The sequence below is a fragment of the Brassica napus genome, chromosome C3 (assembly GCF_020379485.1).
Source record: "Brassica napus cultivar Da-Ae chromosome C3, Da-Ae, whole genome shotgun sequence".
NCBI lineage: Eukaryota > Viridiplantae > Streptophyta > Magnoliopsida > Brassicales > Brassicaceae > Brassica > Brassica napus.
The window spans coordinates 36,358,741-36,381,933 of record NC_063446.1 but is presented as its reverse complement, the minus strand read 5'-3'; the positions used below and the strand labels follow the sequence as shown (position 1 = coordinate 36,381,933).

Here is a 23,193-nt window from a genome sequence, read left to right as displayed (position 1 = left end):
TTTGTTAAACTTGAAGAACAATATGTATGTCTATGTTTCAACAAACATTGTCGCTTTGTACCCATTCAAACTCCTATTGTTAGAAACTGTGCGGACAAAACTAGCTTACATATTTTTCCAATTATGTAGGTTGTGTTGACTTCAAATTCGGTAATGAAAGGTGCGGCTCTTTTCTCCACCAGCTTGGTCTAGCCAATTGTGTTCACCAACTGATGTCAATAGCCAATGTTCTTTACGTTGACGCGGATGCAGCGTCGAGCGGCTATAATTAACAAACAAGATAGCCATGTTCTTTACGTTGACGCAGACGCAGCGTCAAGCGGTTATAATTAACAAACAAGATGGAGAAATATTTAATCGCAGCATCGGTAGTAAGTTGCCGCCGGCGACTATCGCTAGTGATTGTGTACGTGTTTTCATTGACGCTGTAAATATTTGTTTTCATTAACGCTGTAAATATTCGTTTAATGACGATGCTGCGTCTCAAACATGTGTCGCTAGCGTCTAATGATTGCATGAGCTGTCATTAAGATTCCTTTACATTTTTTGATCGCCGTTGTTAACACAACGCGTTCCGGAAACGAACAGGTCTAATGGAGAAATTTAATCGCAGCATCGGTAATAAGTTGCCACCGGCGACTATCGCTAGTGATCGTGTCCGTGTTTTCATCGACGCTGTAAATATTAGCGGCTGACGCCGACGCTGCGTCTCAAACATGTGTCGCTAGCGTCTAATGATTACATGAGCTGTCATTAAGATTCCCTTACATTTTTTTATCGCCGTAGTTAACACATCGCGTTCCGGAAACGAACATGCCATTAATTATATTACTTCAGTGCACACACCGAATGTCTTTTACTACCCTTGCAAACGTCTCTCTCACAGCGTATCTGTCTCCAAACATATCTTCTTGTCTGCTTCTAATGGCTCAGCTGTAAAGACAAAATATGAAGGTCCAACTCTGAAATACAGTTCCACCAAACATGAAGGTTTTTGTAAATAGATTGGAATTCCTGAACATTAGCAGTGTCAGATACTTTTGTTACAGGGATAACCTTCATAAGAGATTTTAGTTACTTTATAGCAACTATAGTAAGGCCAACCTCATATACTACTACTTAGAGCATGGAGACTGTTGTGACGGACCAGATGCACTCCTGGGCCAGATGCTCTACTAGAGCCAGACCGGATGCCCGTGCTGGAGGCCAGACGCTCAACTAGAGCCAGATGTCTGTTACCAGATGTCCAACCCCTCGCTTAGTATGATATTGTCCGCTTTGGGCCTAAGCCCTCACGGATTTGTTTTTGGGTCGTTACTCCCAAAAGGCCTCATACTAAGTGGAATTGGACCAGCTATATATATTAGACTTTATTCTGTCTAATATCTGATGTGGGACTTGGATTGCCTTTTTATTTATTCTGACAATCCTCCCCTCAAACCAAGGACCACAGAACCTTGGCTCTGATACCAATTTGTTGTAACAATTGTGAGAAGAAACAGATGCGGAAACAGATGAATAAAAACGATGTAACAACGACACAAAGATTTAACGTGGTTCACCAACTTGGCTACGTCCACCGGCAAAGAGAGATCTTATTATTGAAGGCGATATTGAGTTTACAGAGTGCAAGTTTAGGGTTACTTCGAATACAAGATATATATAGTAACATCTCACATCTAAAACCCTAGACTAAACGGACTCATGGGCTTAAGCCCACGATCAGATGTAACATCCATAATAACTTGATGCAACGCTCTTGATGCAACCGAGTCGGTATGATGTACATGATGTAACATCCATCGCCTAGATGTAACATCCAGATTCAAGGCATATCAGCAATTCTCCACCTTGACTTGAATCCTCTCAATAACAGATGTACCATATGCACCTTCAAGTGCCAAATGTACCAGATGCGCTTCTCTGCGCTAGATATACCATCGCTCTCTTTGCCTCAGATGTCCCTTCGCACCAGATGTGCTGCTTAGACGAACCAGACGCCATTTAACGGCCAGATGCTCAACTAGAGCCAGACGTTGGTTATCAGCCAGATGTCCCAACAGACTAGATGTCCCAACGGACCAGATGTCCCAACGGACTAGAGGCCCCAACGGGCCAGATGTCCCAACGGACCAGACGTCCCAACGGACCAGATGCCCCAACGGACTGGATGTACCAACGGACCAGACGTCCCAACGGACCAGATATCCTTGTGGACCAGATGTCCTTGCGGACCAGATGCCCCAACGGGCCAAATGTCCATGTGGACCAGATGCCCCAACGGGCCAGATGTCCCAACGGGCCAGACGCCCCAACGGGCCGGATGTCCCAATGGACCAGACGCCTCAATGGGCCAGATGTCCCAACGGACCAGATGCCCCAACGGGCCAGATGTCCTTGCGGACCAGATGCCCCAACGGGCCATTCGCCCCAACGGGCCAGATGTCCTTGCGGACCAGATGCCCCGACGGGCATGATGCCCCAACGGGCCAGATGTCCTTGCGGACCAGATGCCCCGACGGGCATGATGCCCTAACGGGCCAGATGCCCCAAAGGGTCAGATGCCCCAACGGGCTAAACCATATACATGGTGAGATGAACATTTGCAGTGCACAGAATACTGATAGATTCATCTGAAGACATCATGAACCTTGTCAACACCTCATTAATGTAGGCCTTCTGTGACAAGAACAACTCCTTCTCCCTATCTCTGAAGATCTCCATCCCTAAAATCTTCATTGCTGCACCCAAATCATTCATCTCAACTTCAAAACTCAAAAGCTCCAGCTTCTCGATGTCACACTTCTCTTTAGCTAACAACATGTCATCCACGTAGAGTACCAAACAGATGAACGTCGCATCCTTCAACTTACTCATGCAGACACACCAATCATAAGGACTTCTGATGTAGCCCAACTAGATTATGTAGCTGTCGAATCTCTTGTACCATCCTCTGAGAGACTGCTTAAATCCACAAAGTGACTTCTGAAGCGCACATACATAGTCATCCTTTTCAGGAACTCGACAACCATCTGGCTGAGTCTTGTATATCTCCTCTAGCTCTCCATGAAGATACACTGTCTTCACATCAAATTGCTCAAGCTCCAAGTCCTGATGTGCTACCAGCGTTAGCAACACTCTGATGGACGTATGTCTGACCATCAATGAGAATATCTCATTGTAGTCTACTCCAACTCTCTGACTGAAACTTCTTGCATCAATCTGAGCTTTATACTTAGCTCCTTCTGCCAGTGATGCTCCATCCTTAATCATGAAGACCCACTTGCATGTAACATCCCTTCTCTCTGATGGTAATGTGGCCAGGTCCAATGTATGATTCTTCTGATGAGACTCCATGTCTCTCGTTGCAACATGCCATTTCACAGACTCGGGGCTAGAAACAGCTTCCATGTAAGTAGATGACGCATCCACTTCCTCTGCAACCTGAAGTGCATAACCCACCATATCCTCGAAATGATATCTCTCTGGTGGCCTGACATCAATCCTTCTTGGTTGATCTTTCAAGATGCTACGCTCTGTAGCATCAAGCGGTTGAATCTTCGTAGACTCCAACTGAACATCTTCTACACGCTCCTCTTGATTTTCTGTGTGTGCCTGCACATCGATCACTTCATGATCATCTTGCAGCTCCACCTGTTTATCAGTGCTACACTTTTCTGCTTCTGAACTGGACCTTGAGCTTCTAACCATAGATGCTTCATCGAAGACACCATTCCTGCTTAGAACCATTCGGTTTTCTGATGGAGACCAGACCATGTATCCTTTAATTCCATCACCGTAGCCCATAAACACTCTTAAAAGTGAATATTCAGCAGATCTACCTGACCACACCTCATAAGGTATCATGCACTAGATGCCTATGTGGGGAACAAGATTTATCAAGTAGCAAGCCGTGTTAACTGCTTCAGCCCAAAACCGCTTCTCCGAACCAGCACTCGAGAGCATGCACATCGCTCTCTCTAGCATTATCTGGTTTATCCATTTTGCAACACCATCCCGCTGTGGTGTTCCTCTGTCTGTAAGATGCTTGGCAGATGTTGCATCCTTACAAAACTGTTTAAACTCTTCCGAGCAGAGTTCCAAACCAATATCAGAATGAAGCAGATCTTGCTTCGACAGATGTTGCATCTCACGATCACCCATATGTCCAAGCCTCATATGCCATAGCTTAGTCATATCTTCCTCTGGGATCTCTGGCGATGCAACATTTGCTGAACCGGTAACCGTTGTACCCTTCAGCAAATACAGAGTACCGTTCATGAAACCCTTCAGAATCACATCAGAACCCTTGCAGACATTCAGAACTCCATCACCACCCGAATAACCCGAATATTTGAACCCTCTACTGTCCAAAAAACTCATGGATATCAAATTCTTCATCATTGATGGAACATGCCTAACCTCGTTCAATGTGCATAATCTACCATCATGTGTCATGAGCTTGATTGAGCCGATCCCAGCAATCTTGCAGACAAAATCATTTGCCATCTTAATCTTGCCGTCAAGTACCTCTATGTACTTCGAAAACCACTCTTTCCTCGGTGTCATATGGTAGGATGCTCCCGTATCAAGAACCCACACATCAGAAGAGTGTGTGTATCCGTGCACAACAAGAGCGATGTCATCGTCAGACTTGATTTCATCCTCGTCTACTGCAACAGACCCAAACTGCTGCTTCTTCATCTTGGGACAGTCTGACTTCCAATGTCCCTTCTCTTTGCAATAATTGCAATTATCAGATGCTTTAGGACCTCTTGGAAACGACTTCCTATCTTTCGAAGTCGTTCTGTTCTGATGTCCCTTCACACCACTGACAAACAACCCCGATGCTTGATTTTCTGTCCCTGAGCTGGATGCCTTACGGCGCAATTCCCGACTATGAAGCGCCGACCTAACTTCTTCCAGTTTCACTGTAACTTTGCCAACAATGAACGATTGCACGAAGTTCTCGAAGGAGTTCGGCAGAGATACCAACATGATTAGTGTCGCGTCTTCATCCTCCACCTTAACATCGATGTTACACAGCTCCAGTAATATCGAATTCAGCTTGTCAAGATGGTCGCGAAGCTCAATACCTTCTTGCATACGCAAGGCGAAGAGGCGTTGCTTCAGAAGTAGCTTATTCGTCAGAGATTTTGTCATGTACAAACTCTCTAACTTCTGCCACAAACTAGCAGCCATTTTCTCATCCGATACTTCGATGATAATCTCGTCTGCTAGACACATCAAAATTGTTGAGAACGCTTTCTCTTCCAGAGCCTCCAAATCAGCTGCTTCAGATTTGTTCTCTGACAATGGTCCCCAGATGCCTTGTTGCTTCAACAACGCCTGCATCTTAATCTGCCAAAGACTGAAGCTATTTCTCCCATCAAACTTGTCGACCTTCGCTCTTATTCCAGACATCTTCTCACTAGATCACAACCCGAAGCTCTGATACCAGTTTGTTGTAACAATTGTGAGAAGAAACAGATGCGGAAACAGATGAATAAAAACGATGTAACAACGACACAGAGATTTAACGTGGTTCACCAACTTGGCTACGTCCACGGGCAAAGAGAGATCTTATTATTGGAGGCGATATTGAGTTTACAGAGTGCAAGTTTAGGGTTACTTCGAATACAAGATATATATAGTAACATCTCGCATCTAAAACTCTAGACTAAACGGACTCATGGGCTTAAGCCCACGATCAGATGTAACATCCATAATAACTTGATGCAACGCTCTTGATGCAACCGAGTCGGTATGATGTACATGATGTAACATCAATCGCCTAGATGTAACATCTAGATTCAAGGCATATCAACAGAGACAATGATCAAGAAAGTATGCCACTCAATGAGCACTGTACTAAGTATCTGATTGTAAACTTACAAACAGTACTGCATAGAGCAAGAGTACAGTGGATAAAGTTACTGCTGCTAGTCCATTCCTACTCTATGTTAAATTAATTATTGTAGAAGTATTTATATATCAGAAGGCTGCCACTAGGAGAAGTGGAGAACTGAACTCACAACAACAGTTTTCTTTCTTGTTTAATCGCTCTTAGTTTTCGGTTTTGCTAGGTTCTTTCCAATTTCAGTTTCTTCTGACCTGTACCTGTCATCTGAATCCACAGTTCTCTCCATCTTCTTTTTTTTTTTTCTCTCGCTTCAACCTTTACCAAAAAAGTTCACACTACCATTCAAGTATAAAGGACATCAGAGCAGTCTACTTCACCTTTATTGGTATTCAAAACTTTGTGAGGGATGTTAAACTTTGTGTCTCTTTATAGCTTCTACAAGTGTTTACTGTTTTTCTAGGTTTGGCACCAAATCTTTGTCAAAAGTTGAATTATTTTAAATATAATACATAGATACAAACACAAAAGCCATGCTTCTTGTGGAACAATGTTCTTATTTCAATCACGAACTGTACTTTAGATTCGCACTCACAAACACAAAACCATTACATAACTAGAGAAGGCATACACAGAAGAGAGCACACTGAATCAACACCACCACGAAACTGAAGCTTGGGCTGAACGTCGAAGCATAGTTACCGGAAGGTGTAGAACCATCAGAACCTGGTCATCAGAATGTAACCAGATTATCAACTCAATAATCACCACTTCACAATAAAAAATGTGTAAGAACTTTAATCAAACAAACCTGAACATGGATCTGGAGAAAGGGTTGTGAGGATTGTCTGGTTTGAGTAACCAGCATAGGCGCAAGAACGAGGTCCGCAAGAGGTACTAGTCGTGTTACCTAGAAACAAACTCTCTCCTCCTGGGCATCGTGTAGGCGGGCAAGTTGGCCAGGTCGCAGGCCTAAGCTGAGAGGCTTCACAGCTTAGACTGATTACAAACACACAAAACCCCAAAACCATTAGAATCCATCAAAAACCAATCTTGTAATATTAAAAACAAACAAAAATCCAAGATTAGGAATCACTCACGTCCAGTTTTTTGACGCATCACAAGAGCAGCTGATGCAATCGTTTGCAGTGATGGAGTATGATCCGTTAGGCAAAAGCATAGAAGAAGCATCCAACGAGTTGTTCCTTACATAAGAGCTACAGGCTGCAATAAAAGTTAAAAAGTCCACAACTTTCTTACAAAACTCAGAAAACCCAATAACCAATTAGTACTGAAACGTCAAACCCAACTAGATTTGTCCAATGAAACAGGTAAAGTCACAGACTTTTCAAATTTAAACCACAATAGATTTGTCTATTTGGATAGTCAAATGAAACTGCCAGTCACAGAGTTTTCAACTTTGTTGCAACTCTGAGAGGGACGTTGACTTAAAAAGTTAAAAAAAATTTTAACTTTCTTACCAAACTCAGAAACCCAATAATCAATTAGTACTAAAACATCGAACCCAACTAGTTTCGTTCGATAAAACAGCTAAAGTAACCGACTTTTCAAATTCAAACCCAATTAGATTTATCCATCTAGATAGTCAAATGAAACTGGTCTTGTACCTCTGAGAGGGACGTCGAGAGGGATATCAGCGAGGAGCTGAGCATCGCCGGAGATCCCATTGAGCGTAGCCAGCGTCCTGTTGTCAGTTCCAAACTGAGCTGCGATCGCGCCGAGGGAGCTTCCGGACTTAACCACGTGTGCATAGTGGACAACATCTCGACCGTCCACTCTATCGCAGCTACAAGGCAAAGGGATCCACACCCTTTGACCGATAGCGATTTCGTTCGCGTTGGGGATCTTGTTCATCTCGCTGATCATCTGGAAACGAACCAACCCTCCGAACAGCTCGGAAGCGATGGCGGAGAGCGTGTCCCCTTGCTTGACGGTGTAAACCGGAACATCTGTCGAGACGCCGGTTCCGTTTGAGCAAGTGCAAGGGATCGGGACGCGCACGACCTGGTTCGGGTTCACGCGCTGAGCGCCTGTGGTGGAGAGTGGGAGATTGTTGGCTTCGAGGATCGAACGGAGCCTATCTACGGCGAAGAGGGTTCGGATGCTGGCGTACGTTGTGGCGTTCTTGGTTGAGTAGCCGACGAGAGAGCGACACGTGGTGTTTGAGTCGCCGGGAGAGCCGCATTTGAAGTTTCCGGTCATTTCGGCGGAGAGGGAGAGGAGGAAGGAGGTGGCGATGAGAAGAAGGGGAAGGGCAAAACGGGAAGTTTCCATTTTTGTTTGTTAGTTGCCGGAGAGTTGTCAGTGTGTGTCGTCTCATCTGGATTTGTGGTTTAAAAGGACGAAGCGGAGAGTTTGGCCGGAGGAGACTTTTGGAGTTTGACTGTTGACTTTTGGGAGAAGACAAATGAGAACACAAGAGTTTCAACGGACTCTTCCGTTTAGTAGTTTACATTAACACGGCGTGACTTGTCGATAGTTTCATAATAATATGGTGATTATTGTAATGATATTTTTTTGTTTCGGCTAATAATGTCATGATAAGACTATTAATATACTAAAAGTCTACTAAACAATTCAACGAAAGATTCGAATATAAGAGTTTAGAAAAATGATTAGTGATTAAGGTAATCATGGTTTATACTCAATTGGAATAAATTATGATAACTAATACAGTAATTGGCCATGAGGAGGAAGGTGGACTCCAAAACAGCTAGATTAAAGACGGAATATTACGAATTCATTTAGGGCCATTTCCATAAAACTAAAAGGTGGAGTTATTACACGGTGAAGGTGACTGAAGACTCTCCAATTTGATTGACGAATGGTCAAGTTAATACAGAAAACACCTAAAGAGAAACAATATGTAAACGTAAACGTTACTCTTTGAGCAAAAAATCCGAACTGTTCTTGTACTGAAACTGGTCTTGTACCTCTGAGAGGGACGTCGAGAGGGATATCAGCGAGGAGATCAGCATCGCCGGAGATCCCATTGAGCGTAGCCAGCGTCCTGTTGTCAGTTCCAAACTGAGCTGCGATCGCGCCGAGGGAGTTTCCGGACTTAACCACGTGTGCATAGTGGACAACATCTCGACCGTCCACTCTATCGCAGCTACAAGGCAAAGGGATCCACACCCTTTGACCGATAGCGATTTCGTTCGCGTTGGGGATCTTGTTCATCTCGCTGATCCTCTGGAAACGAACCAACCCTCCGAACAGCTCGGAAGCGATGGTAAAAAACCCAAACCGAACCGATGGTGGGAAAAAAACCCGAACCGAACTGAGTCAAACCGAACCAACCAAACCGAAACCGATTCAAACCGAACCAAAGTCTATTTCAAACCATTCGGTTGAAGATTTTCCCAATCTGAATGGTTCGGTTCGGTTTGGTTTTAAACCGAACCGAACCGAGAAACCGATGTGTTTTGTAATTATTTACATTAAAAATATTAGTAATACCAATATACTTAAATTCTAATACTAAACCACATATTTTCCTTTTTTATTCTTTAACATATATTCTTCTAACCTAATATGTAATCATCAAAATATTTGATTTAAAATATTTCATTTAGAGAAAAAGATAAAAATAGCACTAAATCAAGTTTATGTTCCCAAATTAGCACTCAAGGTCAAAAGTCACAAAAATAGCATTTAATGTTTTATCAAAAGTCACAAACTTAGGGTTTAGAGTTAAAGGGTGGGGTTTAGGATTTAGGGTTTAGGGTTTAGGGTTTAGAGTTTAGGGTTTAGATTTTAGGGTTTAGGGTTTAGGGTTTAGAGTTTAGGGTTTAGGGTTTAGAGTTTAGGGTTTAGGGTTTATGGTTTAGGGTTTAGAGTTTAGAGTTTAGGGTTTAGGGTTTAGAGTTGAGAAATAAGGTTTTGGGGATAAGATTTCAAATTTTGAAAAATAAAAAAATTAAAATTTTCAAACGATAAACTTAGAAAGGTGTTATTTTGGTCATTTTAGTTTTTGAGTGCTATTTTTGTGATATAAACTTAGAAATGTGCTATTTTGGAGATTTGCCCTTTCATTTATTGCAGGCTTTTTAATTTAATGATATAAGAGACATTACTAATGATGTTGTTTTTTTTACTTTCGTTAACTTTCATTTGTTTTAATTTTTATATATACTTTTGTGACTTCTTAAAAGTTTTTCTTTCAGTTTTATATTGAATTTAGTTCACATAGTTTATGTTTACATAATTTATGTTGTAAAACATAATTTCTCTTAGAAAAATTAAACTAAGAAGAATCTAATTAAACCGATAAAAAAAAACAAACGAACAGAATACAAACCGAACAGAATACAAACCAGACCGAATACAAACCGAACCGAACACAAACCGAACCAAACTAACTATGGTTTACTTCAGTTGAAAAAATACTAGAACCGAACTAACCAAACCGAACCAAACTCGAACCGAACCGAGAAAATAACCGAAGTGCCCACCCCTACAGGCCATGTAGGCCAATGTCGTCATCTTCTAGATTATCATCAAGATTGGGAATAAGGTACAAAGTCAATCTTGGCCTCGGGGATTGTTACGAGAGATTATGGAGGTGCTGCAGCTGCATTTACATTTCAAGTACTCCCTCCGTTTTTTAATATAAATCGTTTTAGAAAAAAATTTATGTTCCAAATTATACGACGTTTTCGGTTTTCTATGTAAAATTTATTAACACTTAATGTTATATGACCAATGATAATATACCTTCTATTTTATTATTGGTTGATTTGTGGTTAAGTAAATAATTAATGATGTTTTGTTTAGAAAATATAAAAAATTAATGATTTCTTAATCTATGTGCACAATTCTAAAACGAGTTAAATTAAAAAACGGAAGGAGTATAAAACATGGAATGCCACTTGGCACTTGCAGTTAAAATGCTTCAGCATGCACCTAACTCGTCTACCTTGAAGGTCAGTAGACTGCCTCTCTGGTTCTAAGTCCTATGATTAATGGAGATGTTTGATATCAAACTTTCAACATGTCTCTTGTTTTAAAAGGTCTCAAACAAATCAGAAGGATTATGGAATAAATTGCATCATGTATACCATGAAATATGTTATTATATCCTTAATATGTTTCATTGGATATTCTAGGATAAAGTTCGCTGTCCTCAATCGAGATACAATCTTTTCATAAAAGTAACAAATATAATTGTTTAAGTGCATAACACGTAACACAGATGGCAAGTAATTCTCATATTATTCATCAAATTTCAATGAAACTCTATCCAGTGTGTGAAACCCTAAACCTTGACTTATTGAACAAGAAACGAAAACAAAAAAAAAACTAAACAGAGACAGTAAACTTCCAAATTCCTATGCTATTATTGACTCAGTTACTTCATCTCCACCAATGAAGATGTATTGTTCTCTTTCATATTCCTCGTACAAGCAAACTCATCATAGATTATGAGCACGTGCTTTATAATACCTTTGAACATATAGAGGCTTGGAGCAACACAGAGGCGAGCGACAATCAACCTCCTCAACGCGATTGGTCTCGGCTTTATCAATCACGCCAAACAAGTAATCGAGACGTGCCCTATCAGTTTTCTCAATCTCATCAAGCTTCAAGAGATTGTTTTGCTTCCCGTGAACAAGATCTTGACCTTCTATAAATCGGAGCCGTGCAGAAGAAGAAAGAGCTAAGTGATTAGTGAAGAGCAAGACGACCATGATGCAGATAAAGCTGATTCTACAAGTATTCGCCATTGTCGAAGAGAAACTTGATCCGGGCTTTAGGGTTTTCTTGTTTGTTGATGTTCGAAAAATTAAGCTTGTTGTAGATTAATGTTATGATTTGTGAGAGTCGATCTATCTAAGTTGTTTATATATAGCCTAATTACTCGTTTCCTAGTTTACTTTGGTATTAAAAAGACGGTCGTATATACATATCGGAGTAGGATTTTATCTTCTTTCATTGGATTATTTACATGCACTCTTAAGACTTATCTAATTGAACTAACTATAGATTTGGTTATGGTTTCTTTCCTTTTCTAATTTGCTAAAGACATAAAAACATATAAAAGTTGTAAGATCAGTGAGAAAAAAAATAAATTGTTTCTTTTAATTAAAATAGAAAATGTTCACAAACAAATTATCCTAATCTACAAAAAAATTTGTTTCTTTTGATTCATAGACTTGGTTTTCAATATTTTCCACAATGTCAGATTTCATTTGGAGAATCTCTCTTAAGAGTGGAAATTGTGTAATGTTTTTATATAGTTTCATCTCTCATCATGATGAGATTCAATCGGTTAACCGGAGTAAACCGGTTTAAGAAGAGAAAATTACATTAGCTCTGCTATACTCTGTTTAGGTAAACGGCTTGGCTCGATCAGTCTATTCATAGCGTCTCACCTTTCTTTCTTCTTTCTCCTGTTAATACACCTCTTTCTTCTTTTGTTTCTGCCTATTAATTTCAGTGGAATTGGTTTATTGACACACATATATACCCGTTAAACCGACTTGTGATACTTAAAAACAATGTAAATTACACGCACAAAAAAAAAAAGAAAGACATGATGGTCGTGTAAATGATCACATGATGGTGCAAGCGTTGGGATTGTCATCACTGAAGGCAGAGGTGTATTTGACCTCGAAGGAGCTGGCACGAGCAAGCGGGGCCACAAGAGGGTCGGCGAGTGCATTGCGAACATAGCCAGGAGGGGCCTTCTTGTCGTAGGCACCAGGTGCGTAAGGGTGTGGCACCACCTCGTAAGGCACGTACGGCCACAACTCCGCCTTCTTCCCCGTCCGATGCATCACCCGTCGCACCACTTTGTTGGGTTGGACGAATCCCTCGACCGTTAGTTTGCTCTGTTTAGGATCGACCGTGACTTTGGTAACTCCTTTCATGCCTTGCACCGACTTCCTCACCCGTCTCTCGCACCCTTCGCAGTCCATCTTCACTTTTATCTCCACCCTCTTTGTTCGACATGGTAACATACACACAACACATACTCTTAATTTACTACATATCGTAATTAAAACAAATTGCAAGAGAAAAAGAAAGAAGCACAAAGTATGTTATAGAGTGAGAAGAGTGCCTGGAACTGCTTGAGCTTTCTGTGGCGGCGTTCCCGGTAACAGAGGTCCACGAAGCCCATCAACGCCGATTAGTTTACCTTATTTTATTTTATTTTTCCTTCTCTTTTCAGACCGTCGACTGATCAAGCTAAATCTAGAGGAACGACGAACATATGCATAAGCAGCGAGACAGTGTGGCCACTTTACACGTGGACGCGTGAGAGAATGGGTACGTCATTGTAGAGCTTTCTAGTTGATTTGAGAAAGGTGTGTGAGGGGCAAGCAAACCAAGCATTTTATCAGCTTATTTGGGTAACCCTCCTTACCGCCGAGCAGGTTTTGACTTTTGTACACAATGACTAACATGGTGGAATCATCGCCAAAGTACCAGACATAATAAAAGAAACCAGCGGAGGGTAACATATCGTGAATTTTTGGGCCCGTCTAACTTTAAAAAAAAATTGCAATGCCCTACACTCGAATACAAATTTATGCCCACATTCTTCATGTAAATTTTTAATATTGCTCTGCTTATTGTTGTATAAAATCGGGATACCCAAAGCGGTCGGTTTCTTTGCCTATGCACCGATCCATAGTAGATGTGTATCAGAGTTCAACAGGAAACTATTGAACACAAAGTACTGACTGCGGGAGCCAGTGACAAGGCCCATGGATTGCACCACATGGCATGTTGAGAGAGGCGTCAGAAAGCATTTCCACGACGACATCACTGTGGTCTTTCTCTTCCTGAACACCAATCTTCTCAGCAGAGCATCTTCTCTCAAAAACCCATGTGTTTCTATCCGTGGTGGTGGCATTGCTTGCTTCTTTACCCTAGAAACTCTAAAACCAGGTTCCTTCCAACTTGTAGTTATAACTTATAATATACCAACCAAAAATATGTTTTGCATCCTCTGTTTTATATATCTTTTTGGTTCACTCCTATAGTAAAACATAAGCTACTAATCTGTTGGATCCCATTATTCTTTTTCTTTATGCTCGGACTTGTCAATGTAAAATGTCTAATCTCTCTTATTTAAGTTTCCAAGAGTAGAGCATTGCTTGGGACTGCAAGTAAGGAAGCGGCTGCTTCCTTTGGAACTAGCCTATGGAAACCTATTCCCAAAACTTTCTTCTATAAATGGAATATCAAGCCAAAGCCAAAGCCAAAGCCAAGAATGAGTATTACATAAAAAATCAGCATCATGAGTCAAGTGACAATGATTGATGTGTAATAACCTAAATAATCAAAGAACACCAACTAGTTTATATACCTAATTTACAAAGAAGATGAGAGTGTTCGAATTCAAAGATTTCTTCTGCACAAGGGACAAGAAGCGTGCTCCCGAAGCCACTTGTCGATGCACGGTAGGTGGAACATATGATGGCAATGCGGCAAACTTCTAACAGTCTCTCCCACCTGAAAGTCCTGTATCGTCACCACAAGTCAAATAATTAATTTAAATCTTTCCAACCACTTATTAGCATATGTATGCCAATTCTTGTACGTTAAAAATGATCATTTCCTATTTAGTTGGGAAAGTAAGGAGAAACCTGAAGGCATACAGAGCAAGAGACCATCTCCTCCCCTGAGTTGTTGTCTGTAATTAGGACCTTTGGGATCATGTCGAGAGAATCCCCTGTGAGACCCTTTGAAACGGCAGTTCCGAAGATATCAGTTTGGTCTTGGAATTGTGACTCCATAGCTCCCATCTGTTATTATTATTATTATTTTTTAAAAAAAATAGGATGATGAGAAATAGAGAGTGAATGATGAATGATCCATTCAAACAAAGGTATATATACCTGACTCTGGACAGCACTAAGCATTGCAGGACCAATACGCTCGCGAACAAGCCTCCCACTCAAAAGGCTAGCAATGACATCAATCTAACGGTGGAGGACAATGAAAATAGGTTGAGAAGAGGAGAAAATCAGAATATTGATGAAAAGAAGGAGATCAGGAAGAAGAGGTTTTTACCAAGTAGAGAAGGCAAGCAATACCAGACTCATCGGATTGCCAGAGGAGGAGGGAAGACTCAAGGACATCGATGGAGAAGACAGCACCAGAAATAGCACCAACGACGGCTCCTCTCATGAAACCGGTCTCTGTTTCTTGGCCGATCAAAGCCCCTGTCAACGCTCCTAGCAAACTCCCCACTGCAATATCAACCAAAAAAATAATAATAACGATGAATGTATAATGTGTTCTTCCTCCTCATCCTAACATTGTTTAATAAATTTCTCTTTGGAAAATGAATAAAAAAAATATATATATATATATTAGAAGAATGGGAAGGAGACGGAACCTAGAGCGAAGAAGAAGGTGAAGAGGGCGGAGAAGAGGTTGGCGAGGATGGCGGAAACTGCTGAATGGAAGGAATCTTTGATCCGGTGGAGGAGTGAGAGAGGAGAGAGATGATAAGAATCCATTTTCTTTCCGACTTGTGGAAATGGCAAAGGCCCCGAGAGAGGAATGAAGGAGAGGAGGGAATGACTTTTTGGATTTTTTTTGGATTTCTTTCTTTTTAATTTGTTCGCCTTTTGTTAATGGACAAGAGGTGGAGATTAACCAATGAGCAAGGAACCTTCTTCTCTCTCTCCGCTGACTATAAATTTCTTTATCGTTAAACAATCACGCGTTGCGTTAAGCAAGTTTACAAGAATAATAATCTTCAAGAAGAGTGGATTGAATTTTATAAAGAGTGGTTAAGACTTGACCTTTTTTACAATTAAAGGAAGGAGGCCACTTCTTCTTCTGACTTTTTTCTTTCTTGGAAACCCTTTTTCCTCCTCCTTCGCCACCCTTTGCTCCCTCTCCTCATTATCGAACATGCTCATTGTCCCCTTTACTTGTCTTTCCAATTACCAAACACTACAATCACACTTTATTATACTTCCTGTAAGATATGTGAAACACGAACTCCAACCATGTTTCATCAACAAAATGCTCTCAATCCCATATAAAAGAATTTATATTTCAACAAACGTATCTCAAGCCGTACAATGCCATCTACCCCACCAACAACCTTCTTCTTCTTCTTCTTCTACTACTACTACTACTACTACTAGTGTATCCCTTCTTCTTTTTGATTTCTCAGCAAACTTGTGTGACACTCTCTTAGCTCTCAGCTTTCAGGAACTCACCCGTTACTACCCTGTACAATCACACCACATCAAAACTTGAATTCTCTTCTTTTTATATTATTACATTCTACTTCCCCCTCAATTTACAAAAGAAATTTTTTTTAAGCAACTACAAATCACAGCCAGTTCTATTTCTGTATCAAAATCTTCCTTGCATTGATCATATATGTTAGTCAAAGAAACACTTTATTGTGTTGGCCGGTGATGGACACTGAAAGAGGAACTTCATTTTGTCAATAATTGTGGCTTTGTGGCTTTCACATATCCAATCTTCTCCTATAAATAATAAACGTAAGGAGAAGAGGAAAGACATCCCAAAACAAGAAAACAGAGAGAGAACGAGAGAAGAGAAGAGAAGAGAAGAAGAAGAAAAAAAAAAGTTTTTTTTCCTCACAAAAAATCTTCTTTAAGAAATTACGAGTAATTTCTGAGTGTATTTGGGATCGGGGTGTGAGTTATGAGCTTGTAAAATTTCCCTGGTTGATAATAAAAGATCTGTAGCAGGTCCGGAGACGTAGGCAACATTGGCCGAACTCCGTTAACAATTTTGTGTGTGCGCTTCTTTTCCGCTCCCATAAATTCTGGTTTACCGCAAAATTTGACCCCATATTTCCTAACAACTGGTATCAGAGCTTGAGTTACGGTGATCGGTCAAATTTTTTGCGGAGTTACTATTCACGTGAACAGTAATTCGTGAATAGTGAATTTTTGTCGGTAACATCGGTTTGTCGACGTAGGTGTTTTAATACACGGTGGTTCCAGAAACGATGGGAGGCGAAGACGGTTCGGCGCACAGTATCGGGAAATTTGACGGTGCAAATTATGCATTTTGGAGAATGCAAATTGAAGATTATCTGTACGGAAAGAAGCTTCATCAACCGCTGAGCAAGAAGCCTGAGAAGATGGATCAGGATGAGTGGAAGCTCCTTGACAGACAAGTTCTGGGTGTTATAAGGTTAACACTGTCGAAAAACGTTGCTCACAACGTTGCGAAGGAGAAGACCACAGAAGGGCTCATGAAAGTTCTCTCTGATATGTATGAGAAACCTTCGGCAAACAATAAGGTGTTTCTCATGAAGAAACTCTTTCATCTGAAGATGGAAGAAGGTGGCCTGGTTGCCGCACATGTGAACGAGTTCAACACGATTGTCAACCAACTGTCATCAGTTGAAATCGAGTTTGAAGATGAAGTGCGAGCACTGATTTTGTTGGCATATCTGCCAAATAGTTGGGAGCCAATGAGGGCAGCGGTTAGTAATTCTGTGGGCACTCAAAAGCTCAAATTCAATGATGTTAGAGATCATATCCTTGCTGAGGAAGTTCGAAGGATAAACTCTGGGGAGGCATCAACGAGCTCTGCTTTCAACGTGGAAAACAGAGGGAGAAACCCAGATAGAAATAACCGGAGTAATGGCAGATCGAAGTCAAGGAATGGACGGGGTCAGTCCAAATTCAGACAGCCCCAGAGTGCTGGAATTGTGGAAAGACAGGTCACATTAAGAAGAATTGTCGAGCACCACCGAAGAAGGAAGACAACACTAGAGGCGGAGCCAATGTAGTGACACGTGAAATCGCTGATGCATTGGTAGTGTCTGTTGATTTCCCGAGGAAAATTGAAGCTCATGATGCAGCTACAAGTACCACCAAAGCGTCAATATCCTATGTTGATAGCCCAGTCGATTCATGGGTTCTTGACTCAGGAGCGTCATTCCACACCACACCGCACCATAACATTATGGAAAATTATGTTGCGGGAAATTACGGAAAGGTATATCTTGCTGATGGATTACCTTTGGGCATAGTTGGTATTGGAGATATCAACCTGAAAATGTCAGACGGACGTGTGTGGAAGATTACGAAGGTCAGACATGTGCCAAAGTTGATGCGAAATCTGATTTCAGTAGGTCAACTTGATGATATGGGGCACGATGTTAATTTTGGTGGTGGAGCCTGGAGAGTCAAGAAAGGTTCCATGGTGGTGGCTAGAGGTCATAAAAGAGGCACTCTTTATATGACGACGAGTTATCAAGACACTGTTGCTGTTGTCGAGAATGCCAAACATACCAAGTTGTGGCATTGTAGGTTGGGACACATGAGTGAGAAATGGATGAAACTCATGGTGGAAAATGGCGCTCTTCCGGATCTGAAGACGGTGGATCATCAGATGTGTGAAAGTTGCATCCTTGGGAAACATAAACGAGTTAGTTTCTATAAAGGAGGAAGCGAGCCAAAATCTGAGAAGTTAGAGTTGGTGCACACTGACGTGTGGGGACCCGCTCCTGTTGCATCGCTGGGAGGTTCGTACTACTATGTGACCTTTATCGATGACTCCACAAGAAAAGTGTGGGTTTACTTCATGAAGAACAAACATGAAGTGTTTTCGGTTTTCAAAATTGGAAAGCCATGGTTGAGATTGAGACGAATCTCAAGTTGAAGTGTCTAAGGTCTGATAATGGTGGTGAGTACATCAGCGGCGAGTTCAAGAGATATTGCGCTGATAATGGGATCAAGATGGAGAAGACTATTCCTGGAACGCCTCAACAGAATGGAATAGCGGAAAGGATGAACCGAACCTTGAATGAGCGTGCAAGGAGCATGAGATTGCACTGTGGATTACCAAAGACGTTTTGGGCAGATGCAATCAATACCGCAGCCTTCTTAATAAACAGAGGACCGTCTGTACCATTGGGATTTAAGATCCCTGAAGAAGTTTGGAGCGGAAAGAAAGTAAACCTTTCTTATCTAAAGGTGTTTGGTTGCTTAGCTTATGTTCACATTGATGATGCTGCAAGAAGTAAACTTGACTCGAAGTCTAAAAAGTGTTACTTCATCGGTTATGGTGACACGGATTTTGGTTACCGGTTTTGGGATGATGAAAATCGGAAGATCATCCGCAGCAAAAATGTTGTGTTCAACGAAGAAGCGTTGTACAAGGATAAGCTAAGAGAAGGCTCGGAGAAGAAAGAGCCTGGAGCTGTTGACTTAGAAGATATCCTGACACCGGAGTTGCCACAGGATACCGCAACAGCAGAAGAAGAAATCTCTCAAGACGAGAGTGGTGAGGCTGAAGAAAGTGATGATTCTGAAGTGGTCCCATATACACCAGTCACGGAGTTACGACGGTCAAGCAGAATCATCAGAAAGCCAGTAAGATTCTCTCCATCGCTCAACTACATTCTGCTCACAGACAGAGGCGAGCCTGAATGTTATGAGGAAGCTATGCAAGTTGATGAGTCGATCAAGTGGGAGCTTGCAATGAACGACGAGATGGACTCGTTGTTATCCAATCACACGTGGGAGTTAGCAGATTTGCCTAAGGAGAAAAAGGCATTGCATAACAAGTGGGTCTACCGAATAAAAGAAGAACCTGATGGGAGTAAGCGCTATAAAGCGAGGCTTGTTGTGAAGGGATTCCAACAAAAAGAAGGCGTTGACTACACCGAAATCTTCTCTCCTGTAGTCAAGATGGTGACCATTAGAACGGTTCTTGGGCTGGTAGCACAAGAAGATCTGCATCTTCAACAGATGGATGTGAAGACGGCATTTCTTCACGGTGATTTGGATGAGGAAATTTATATGAAGCAACCCGAAGGCTTTGAGATCAAAGGGAAGGAAAGCCTTGTTTGCAAGCTGAAAAGGAGTTTGTACGGCTTAAAACAAGCTCCAAGACAGTGGTATAAACGGTTCGACAACTTTATTAAAGGCGTTGGTTTCTTGAGGTGTGAAGCTGACCACTGTTGTTACTTCAAGACGCTTGAAGAGTCCTACTTGATATTGCTCCTATATGTCGATGACATGCTGATAGTAGGAGCAGACTTGCACGAGATCAATAGCTTGAAGACGAAACTCTCAGAAGAGTTTGCGATGAAAGACCTTGGAGAAGCAAGACAGATTCTAGGGATGAGAATCAGTAGGAGCAAGGAAGGTCTTAAGCTATCACAAGAGGAGTATGTGAAGAAAGTCCTCAAGAGGTTTAACATGGATGACGCGAAGCCAGTTAGTACTCCCCTGGCAAGTCACTTTCGGTTATCCAGAGAACAGTCTCCAAAGACGGAAGACGAGATGGCATGTATGGATAAAGTTCCATATGCTTCTGCTATAGGAGCCTGATGTACGCGATGATATGTACAAGGCCAGACATTGCACATGCAGTGGGAGTCGTCAGAAGATTTATGAGCAATCCAGGAAAGGAACATTGGGAAGCCGTTAAGTGGATTTTCAGATATCTAAAAGGAAATCCAAGTTTATCGCTATGTTTCACGAAGTCTAAGACGGGATTGCAGGGATATGTTGATGCTGACAATGGAGGTGACATTGACAGCACGAAGAGCACAACCGGATATGTCTACACCTTTAGCGGTACTGCAATTTGTTGGGTTTCAAAATTACAGAAAATTGTATCTCTATCAAGCTGTGAAGCTGAGTATGTTGCTGTAACGGAGGCAACAAAAGAGATGATATGGCTACAGTCTTTTCTAGAAGAGCTAGGCCATGACCAAGGGAAAGGTGTGTTGTACTGTGACAGTAAAAGTGCCATCGATTTGGCAAAGAATCCGGTTTATCATGCTCGGACGAAGCACATACATCGTCGGTATCATTTCATCAGATCAGCGTTGGAAGATGAAATGTTGGTGCTTGAGAAGATCCCAGGAAGCAAGAATCCGGCAGACATGTTGACGAAGGTCGTGCCGTATGACAAGACCTCAGTTGGCTTGTTGGAGTAACAAGCTGGGGAGACCTGCTACATTTGATCAAGGTGTGAAGACAGATTGAAATCAGTCTTCAAGTGGGAGATTGTTAGTCAAAGAAACACGTTTATTCTGTTGGCCGGTGATGGACGGTGAAAGAGGAACTTCATTTTGTCAATAATTGTGGCTTTGTGGCTTTCACATATCTAATCTTCTCCTATAAATAATAAACGTAAGGAGAAGAGGAAAGGCATCCCAAAACAAGAAAACAGAGAGAGAACGAGAGAAGAGAAGAGAAGAGAAGAGAAGAAGAAGAAAAAAAAAGTTTTTTTTCTTTCACAAAAAATCTTCTTTAAGAAATTACGAGTAATTTCTGAGTGTATTTGGGATCGGGGTGTGAGTTGTGAGCTTGTAAAATTTCCCTGGTTGATAATAAAAGATCTGTAGCAGGTCCGGAGACGTAGGCAACATTGGTCGAACTCCGTTAACAATTTTGTGTGAGCTCTTCTTTCCCACTCCCATAAATTTTGGTTTACCGCAAAATTTGACCACATATTTCCTAACAATATATCTACGTAATCAATCGATATCTACACATGCGCGCAAGGATATGGGAGACACACTACATTTTACAATTGTAAAACAATCTTTAAAAACATATGTATTATGGATACTAGACTCACCAAGAAATTGTGGTAAATATAATCAACTGAAACATGTTGCTCTTAATAAAAGTGTGGATATGATGAAACTAACAGAATAGATAAAGTTCTTTTCGGTTTCTATAATATTAGCACCTAGAAAAAAGATCATATGCAGATAACAAAGAACCATAAAATTGAATTACCTGAGATGGTTGTGCCCATAAAAAACCGCGGAATCACCCACTAATAATAGTTGAACTCTGTGCAAAGTTTCCTCCAGTAATATGAATTGCCATACCCTTTGATCTCAGCTTTTACTTAGTGCCCAGTTACGTTTGTTTAAGAAGCTATATATATAGTAACTAGGCTGGAGAGGCTTGATAGGGGATACACCAAGCACCAAGTTAATGTTGTTGATGTTGGCAGATGGTTCACAAATGAACAAAAAGAGGAAATGGCAAAAGCGTTGAAAAATGGCAAATGGCTGTGAAGCAGAAGAAAGGCAAATGTAAAAAGCTACCAACAGAGACCCTTGGTGGGTTTAGCAGTTCAGCACCTCTGGAGCCACTATATTCCGCTTCAAAACCACTAGTCACACGACAGCTTCGTACATGATTAATTATGAAGACCAAAACATGTCTAGTCTTTAAAGCTGAGCCATTATCTACAGCACCTATAGAGGTCGCAGGGGTTAGAGATCTGTCCACAAAGATGGAACATGCTGGAGATGTTAACCCTGGAAACCAACTCTCATTCTTTCGGTTTGTGTAAACTTGGAAATAAAAACATTCTTGAAAGTAAGTTCATCTCTCAAGGTGGTGATACTTTGATTATATGATCGTCCTATGTAGATTTCTTAGCTCCTGTTTTAGATGCTGAAAAAGGATCTTGTAAACTGGAACTGGAAAATAAACTCTGATTGTAATTACAAAATATCAAGCGTTACAACAAATCAGACGTAAGCATGTTCAATATATTTTGCAGTATGTTGTGTTGAAGGCCATTGGTTACATCATCATTTCACCCTTACGCAACAAGAAACTTGTTGTATTTTATGAAGTGTGGTGTGATTCATGCATAACTTATAGTTACAACCATTGTCTATGTTACCATCTCGTATTTAATAATTAAAGATGTTACAGCGTTTAACGACTATATCAAAATATGGAGCAATTAGAAAATTAACAAGAAGAAGAAAGACGACCAAAATCAAAATCAAAATCTAATAGTACTATAATAAATAACAATAAAATTCAATGATTTTGGTCTGATTCAAACTTCAGCCAAAGTAGAATTGGTCCTCGGCAACGTTTTTTAAAAAAAGGAAGGGAAATCAAAACACTCGAATACGTAAAAGACGTTCTTTCGGTTTCCTCCTCTCTAACTTTCCCTTTTCTTCTTTATTTTCTCATCAAATATTTGTAACCTCCTGAAAACATTTTAAAAAGTGATTTGATTACTCTATAAGCCATTTTTTGACTTATCTTTACATTCAGAACCACTTTTTACATGTGACACACTTTGTTGTGCGCCAGCAATAAACTGTAGACAACTTTGCCCTTAATAGACATTTGATGCGTGGACGGATGATGTGTGGACGGGTGATGCGTGGACGTAGATGCGTGTACGGAGATGAGTGTAAAAATTCCAGACGTTTCATCCGAGCAAACTCCACAATAGCTGAGCTTAATGACACAACCCCAACAACAATGTTTTTCTGTGGACAGGAAAGAAGATTTTGATTATGTTGTGGATATAGACACTAACATAACCATGAATAAAGAACAAGA

The 23,193-nt window shown here is 41.0% G+C and overlaps 3 protein-coding genes across 3 annotated transcripts; all 3 read right to left on the bottom strand.

The window, feature by feature from the left end:
- Positions 1 to 6,338: 6,338 nt before the first annotated feature.
- On the bottom strand, positions 6,339 to 8,293 carry LOC106382053 (lysM domain-containing GPI-anchored protein 2). The gene is made up of 4 exons (XM_013822011.3): positions 7,489 to 8,293; positions 6,961 to 7,084; positions 6,672 to 6,859; positions 6,339 to 6,586 (listed from the first exon to the last, which is right to left on the bottom strand). The coding sequence occupies exons 1-4, from the start codon at positions 8,153 to 8,155 to the stop codon at positions 6,477 to 6,479; spliced, it is 1,089 nt and encodes a 362-aa protein (XP_013677465.1). The 5' UTR covers positions 8,156 to 8,293; the 3' UTR covers positions 6,339 to 6,476.
- Positions 8,294 to 12,318: 4,025 nt separating this feature from the next.
- On the bottom strand, positions 12,319 to 13,379 carry LOC106379794 (heavy metal-associated isoprenylated plant protein 27). Its single transcript, XM_013819665.3, has 2 exons — positions 12,945 to 13,379; positions 12,319 to 12,822 (listed from the first exon to the last, which is right to left on the bottom strand). Exons 1-2 carry the CDS (start codon positions 13,002 to 13,004, stop codon positions 12,436 to 12,438), a joined length of 447 nt encoding a protein of 148 aa, XP_013675119.1. The 5' UTR covers positions 13,005 to 13,379; the 3' UTR covers positions 12,319 to 12,435.
- A 664-nt stretch (positions 13,380 to 14,043) lies between these two features.
- On the bottom strand, positions 14,044 to 15,454 carry LOC106377626 (NEP1-interacting protein-like 1). The gene is made up of 5 exons (XM_013817894.3): positions 15,234 to 15,454; positions 14,906 to 15,084; positions 14,731 to 14,814; positions 14,479 to 14,637; positions 14,044 to 14,353 (listed from the first exon to the last, which is right to left on the bottom strand). The coding sequence occupies exons 1-5, from the start codon at positions 15,355 to 15,357 to the stop codon at positions 14,231 to 14,233; spliced, it is 669 nt and encodes a 222-aa protein (XP_013673348.2). The 5' UTR covers positions 15,358 to 15,454; the 3' UTR covers positions 14,044 to 14,230.
- Positions 15,455 to 23,193: the final 7,739 nt, after the last annotated feature.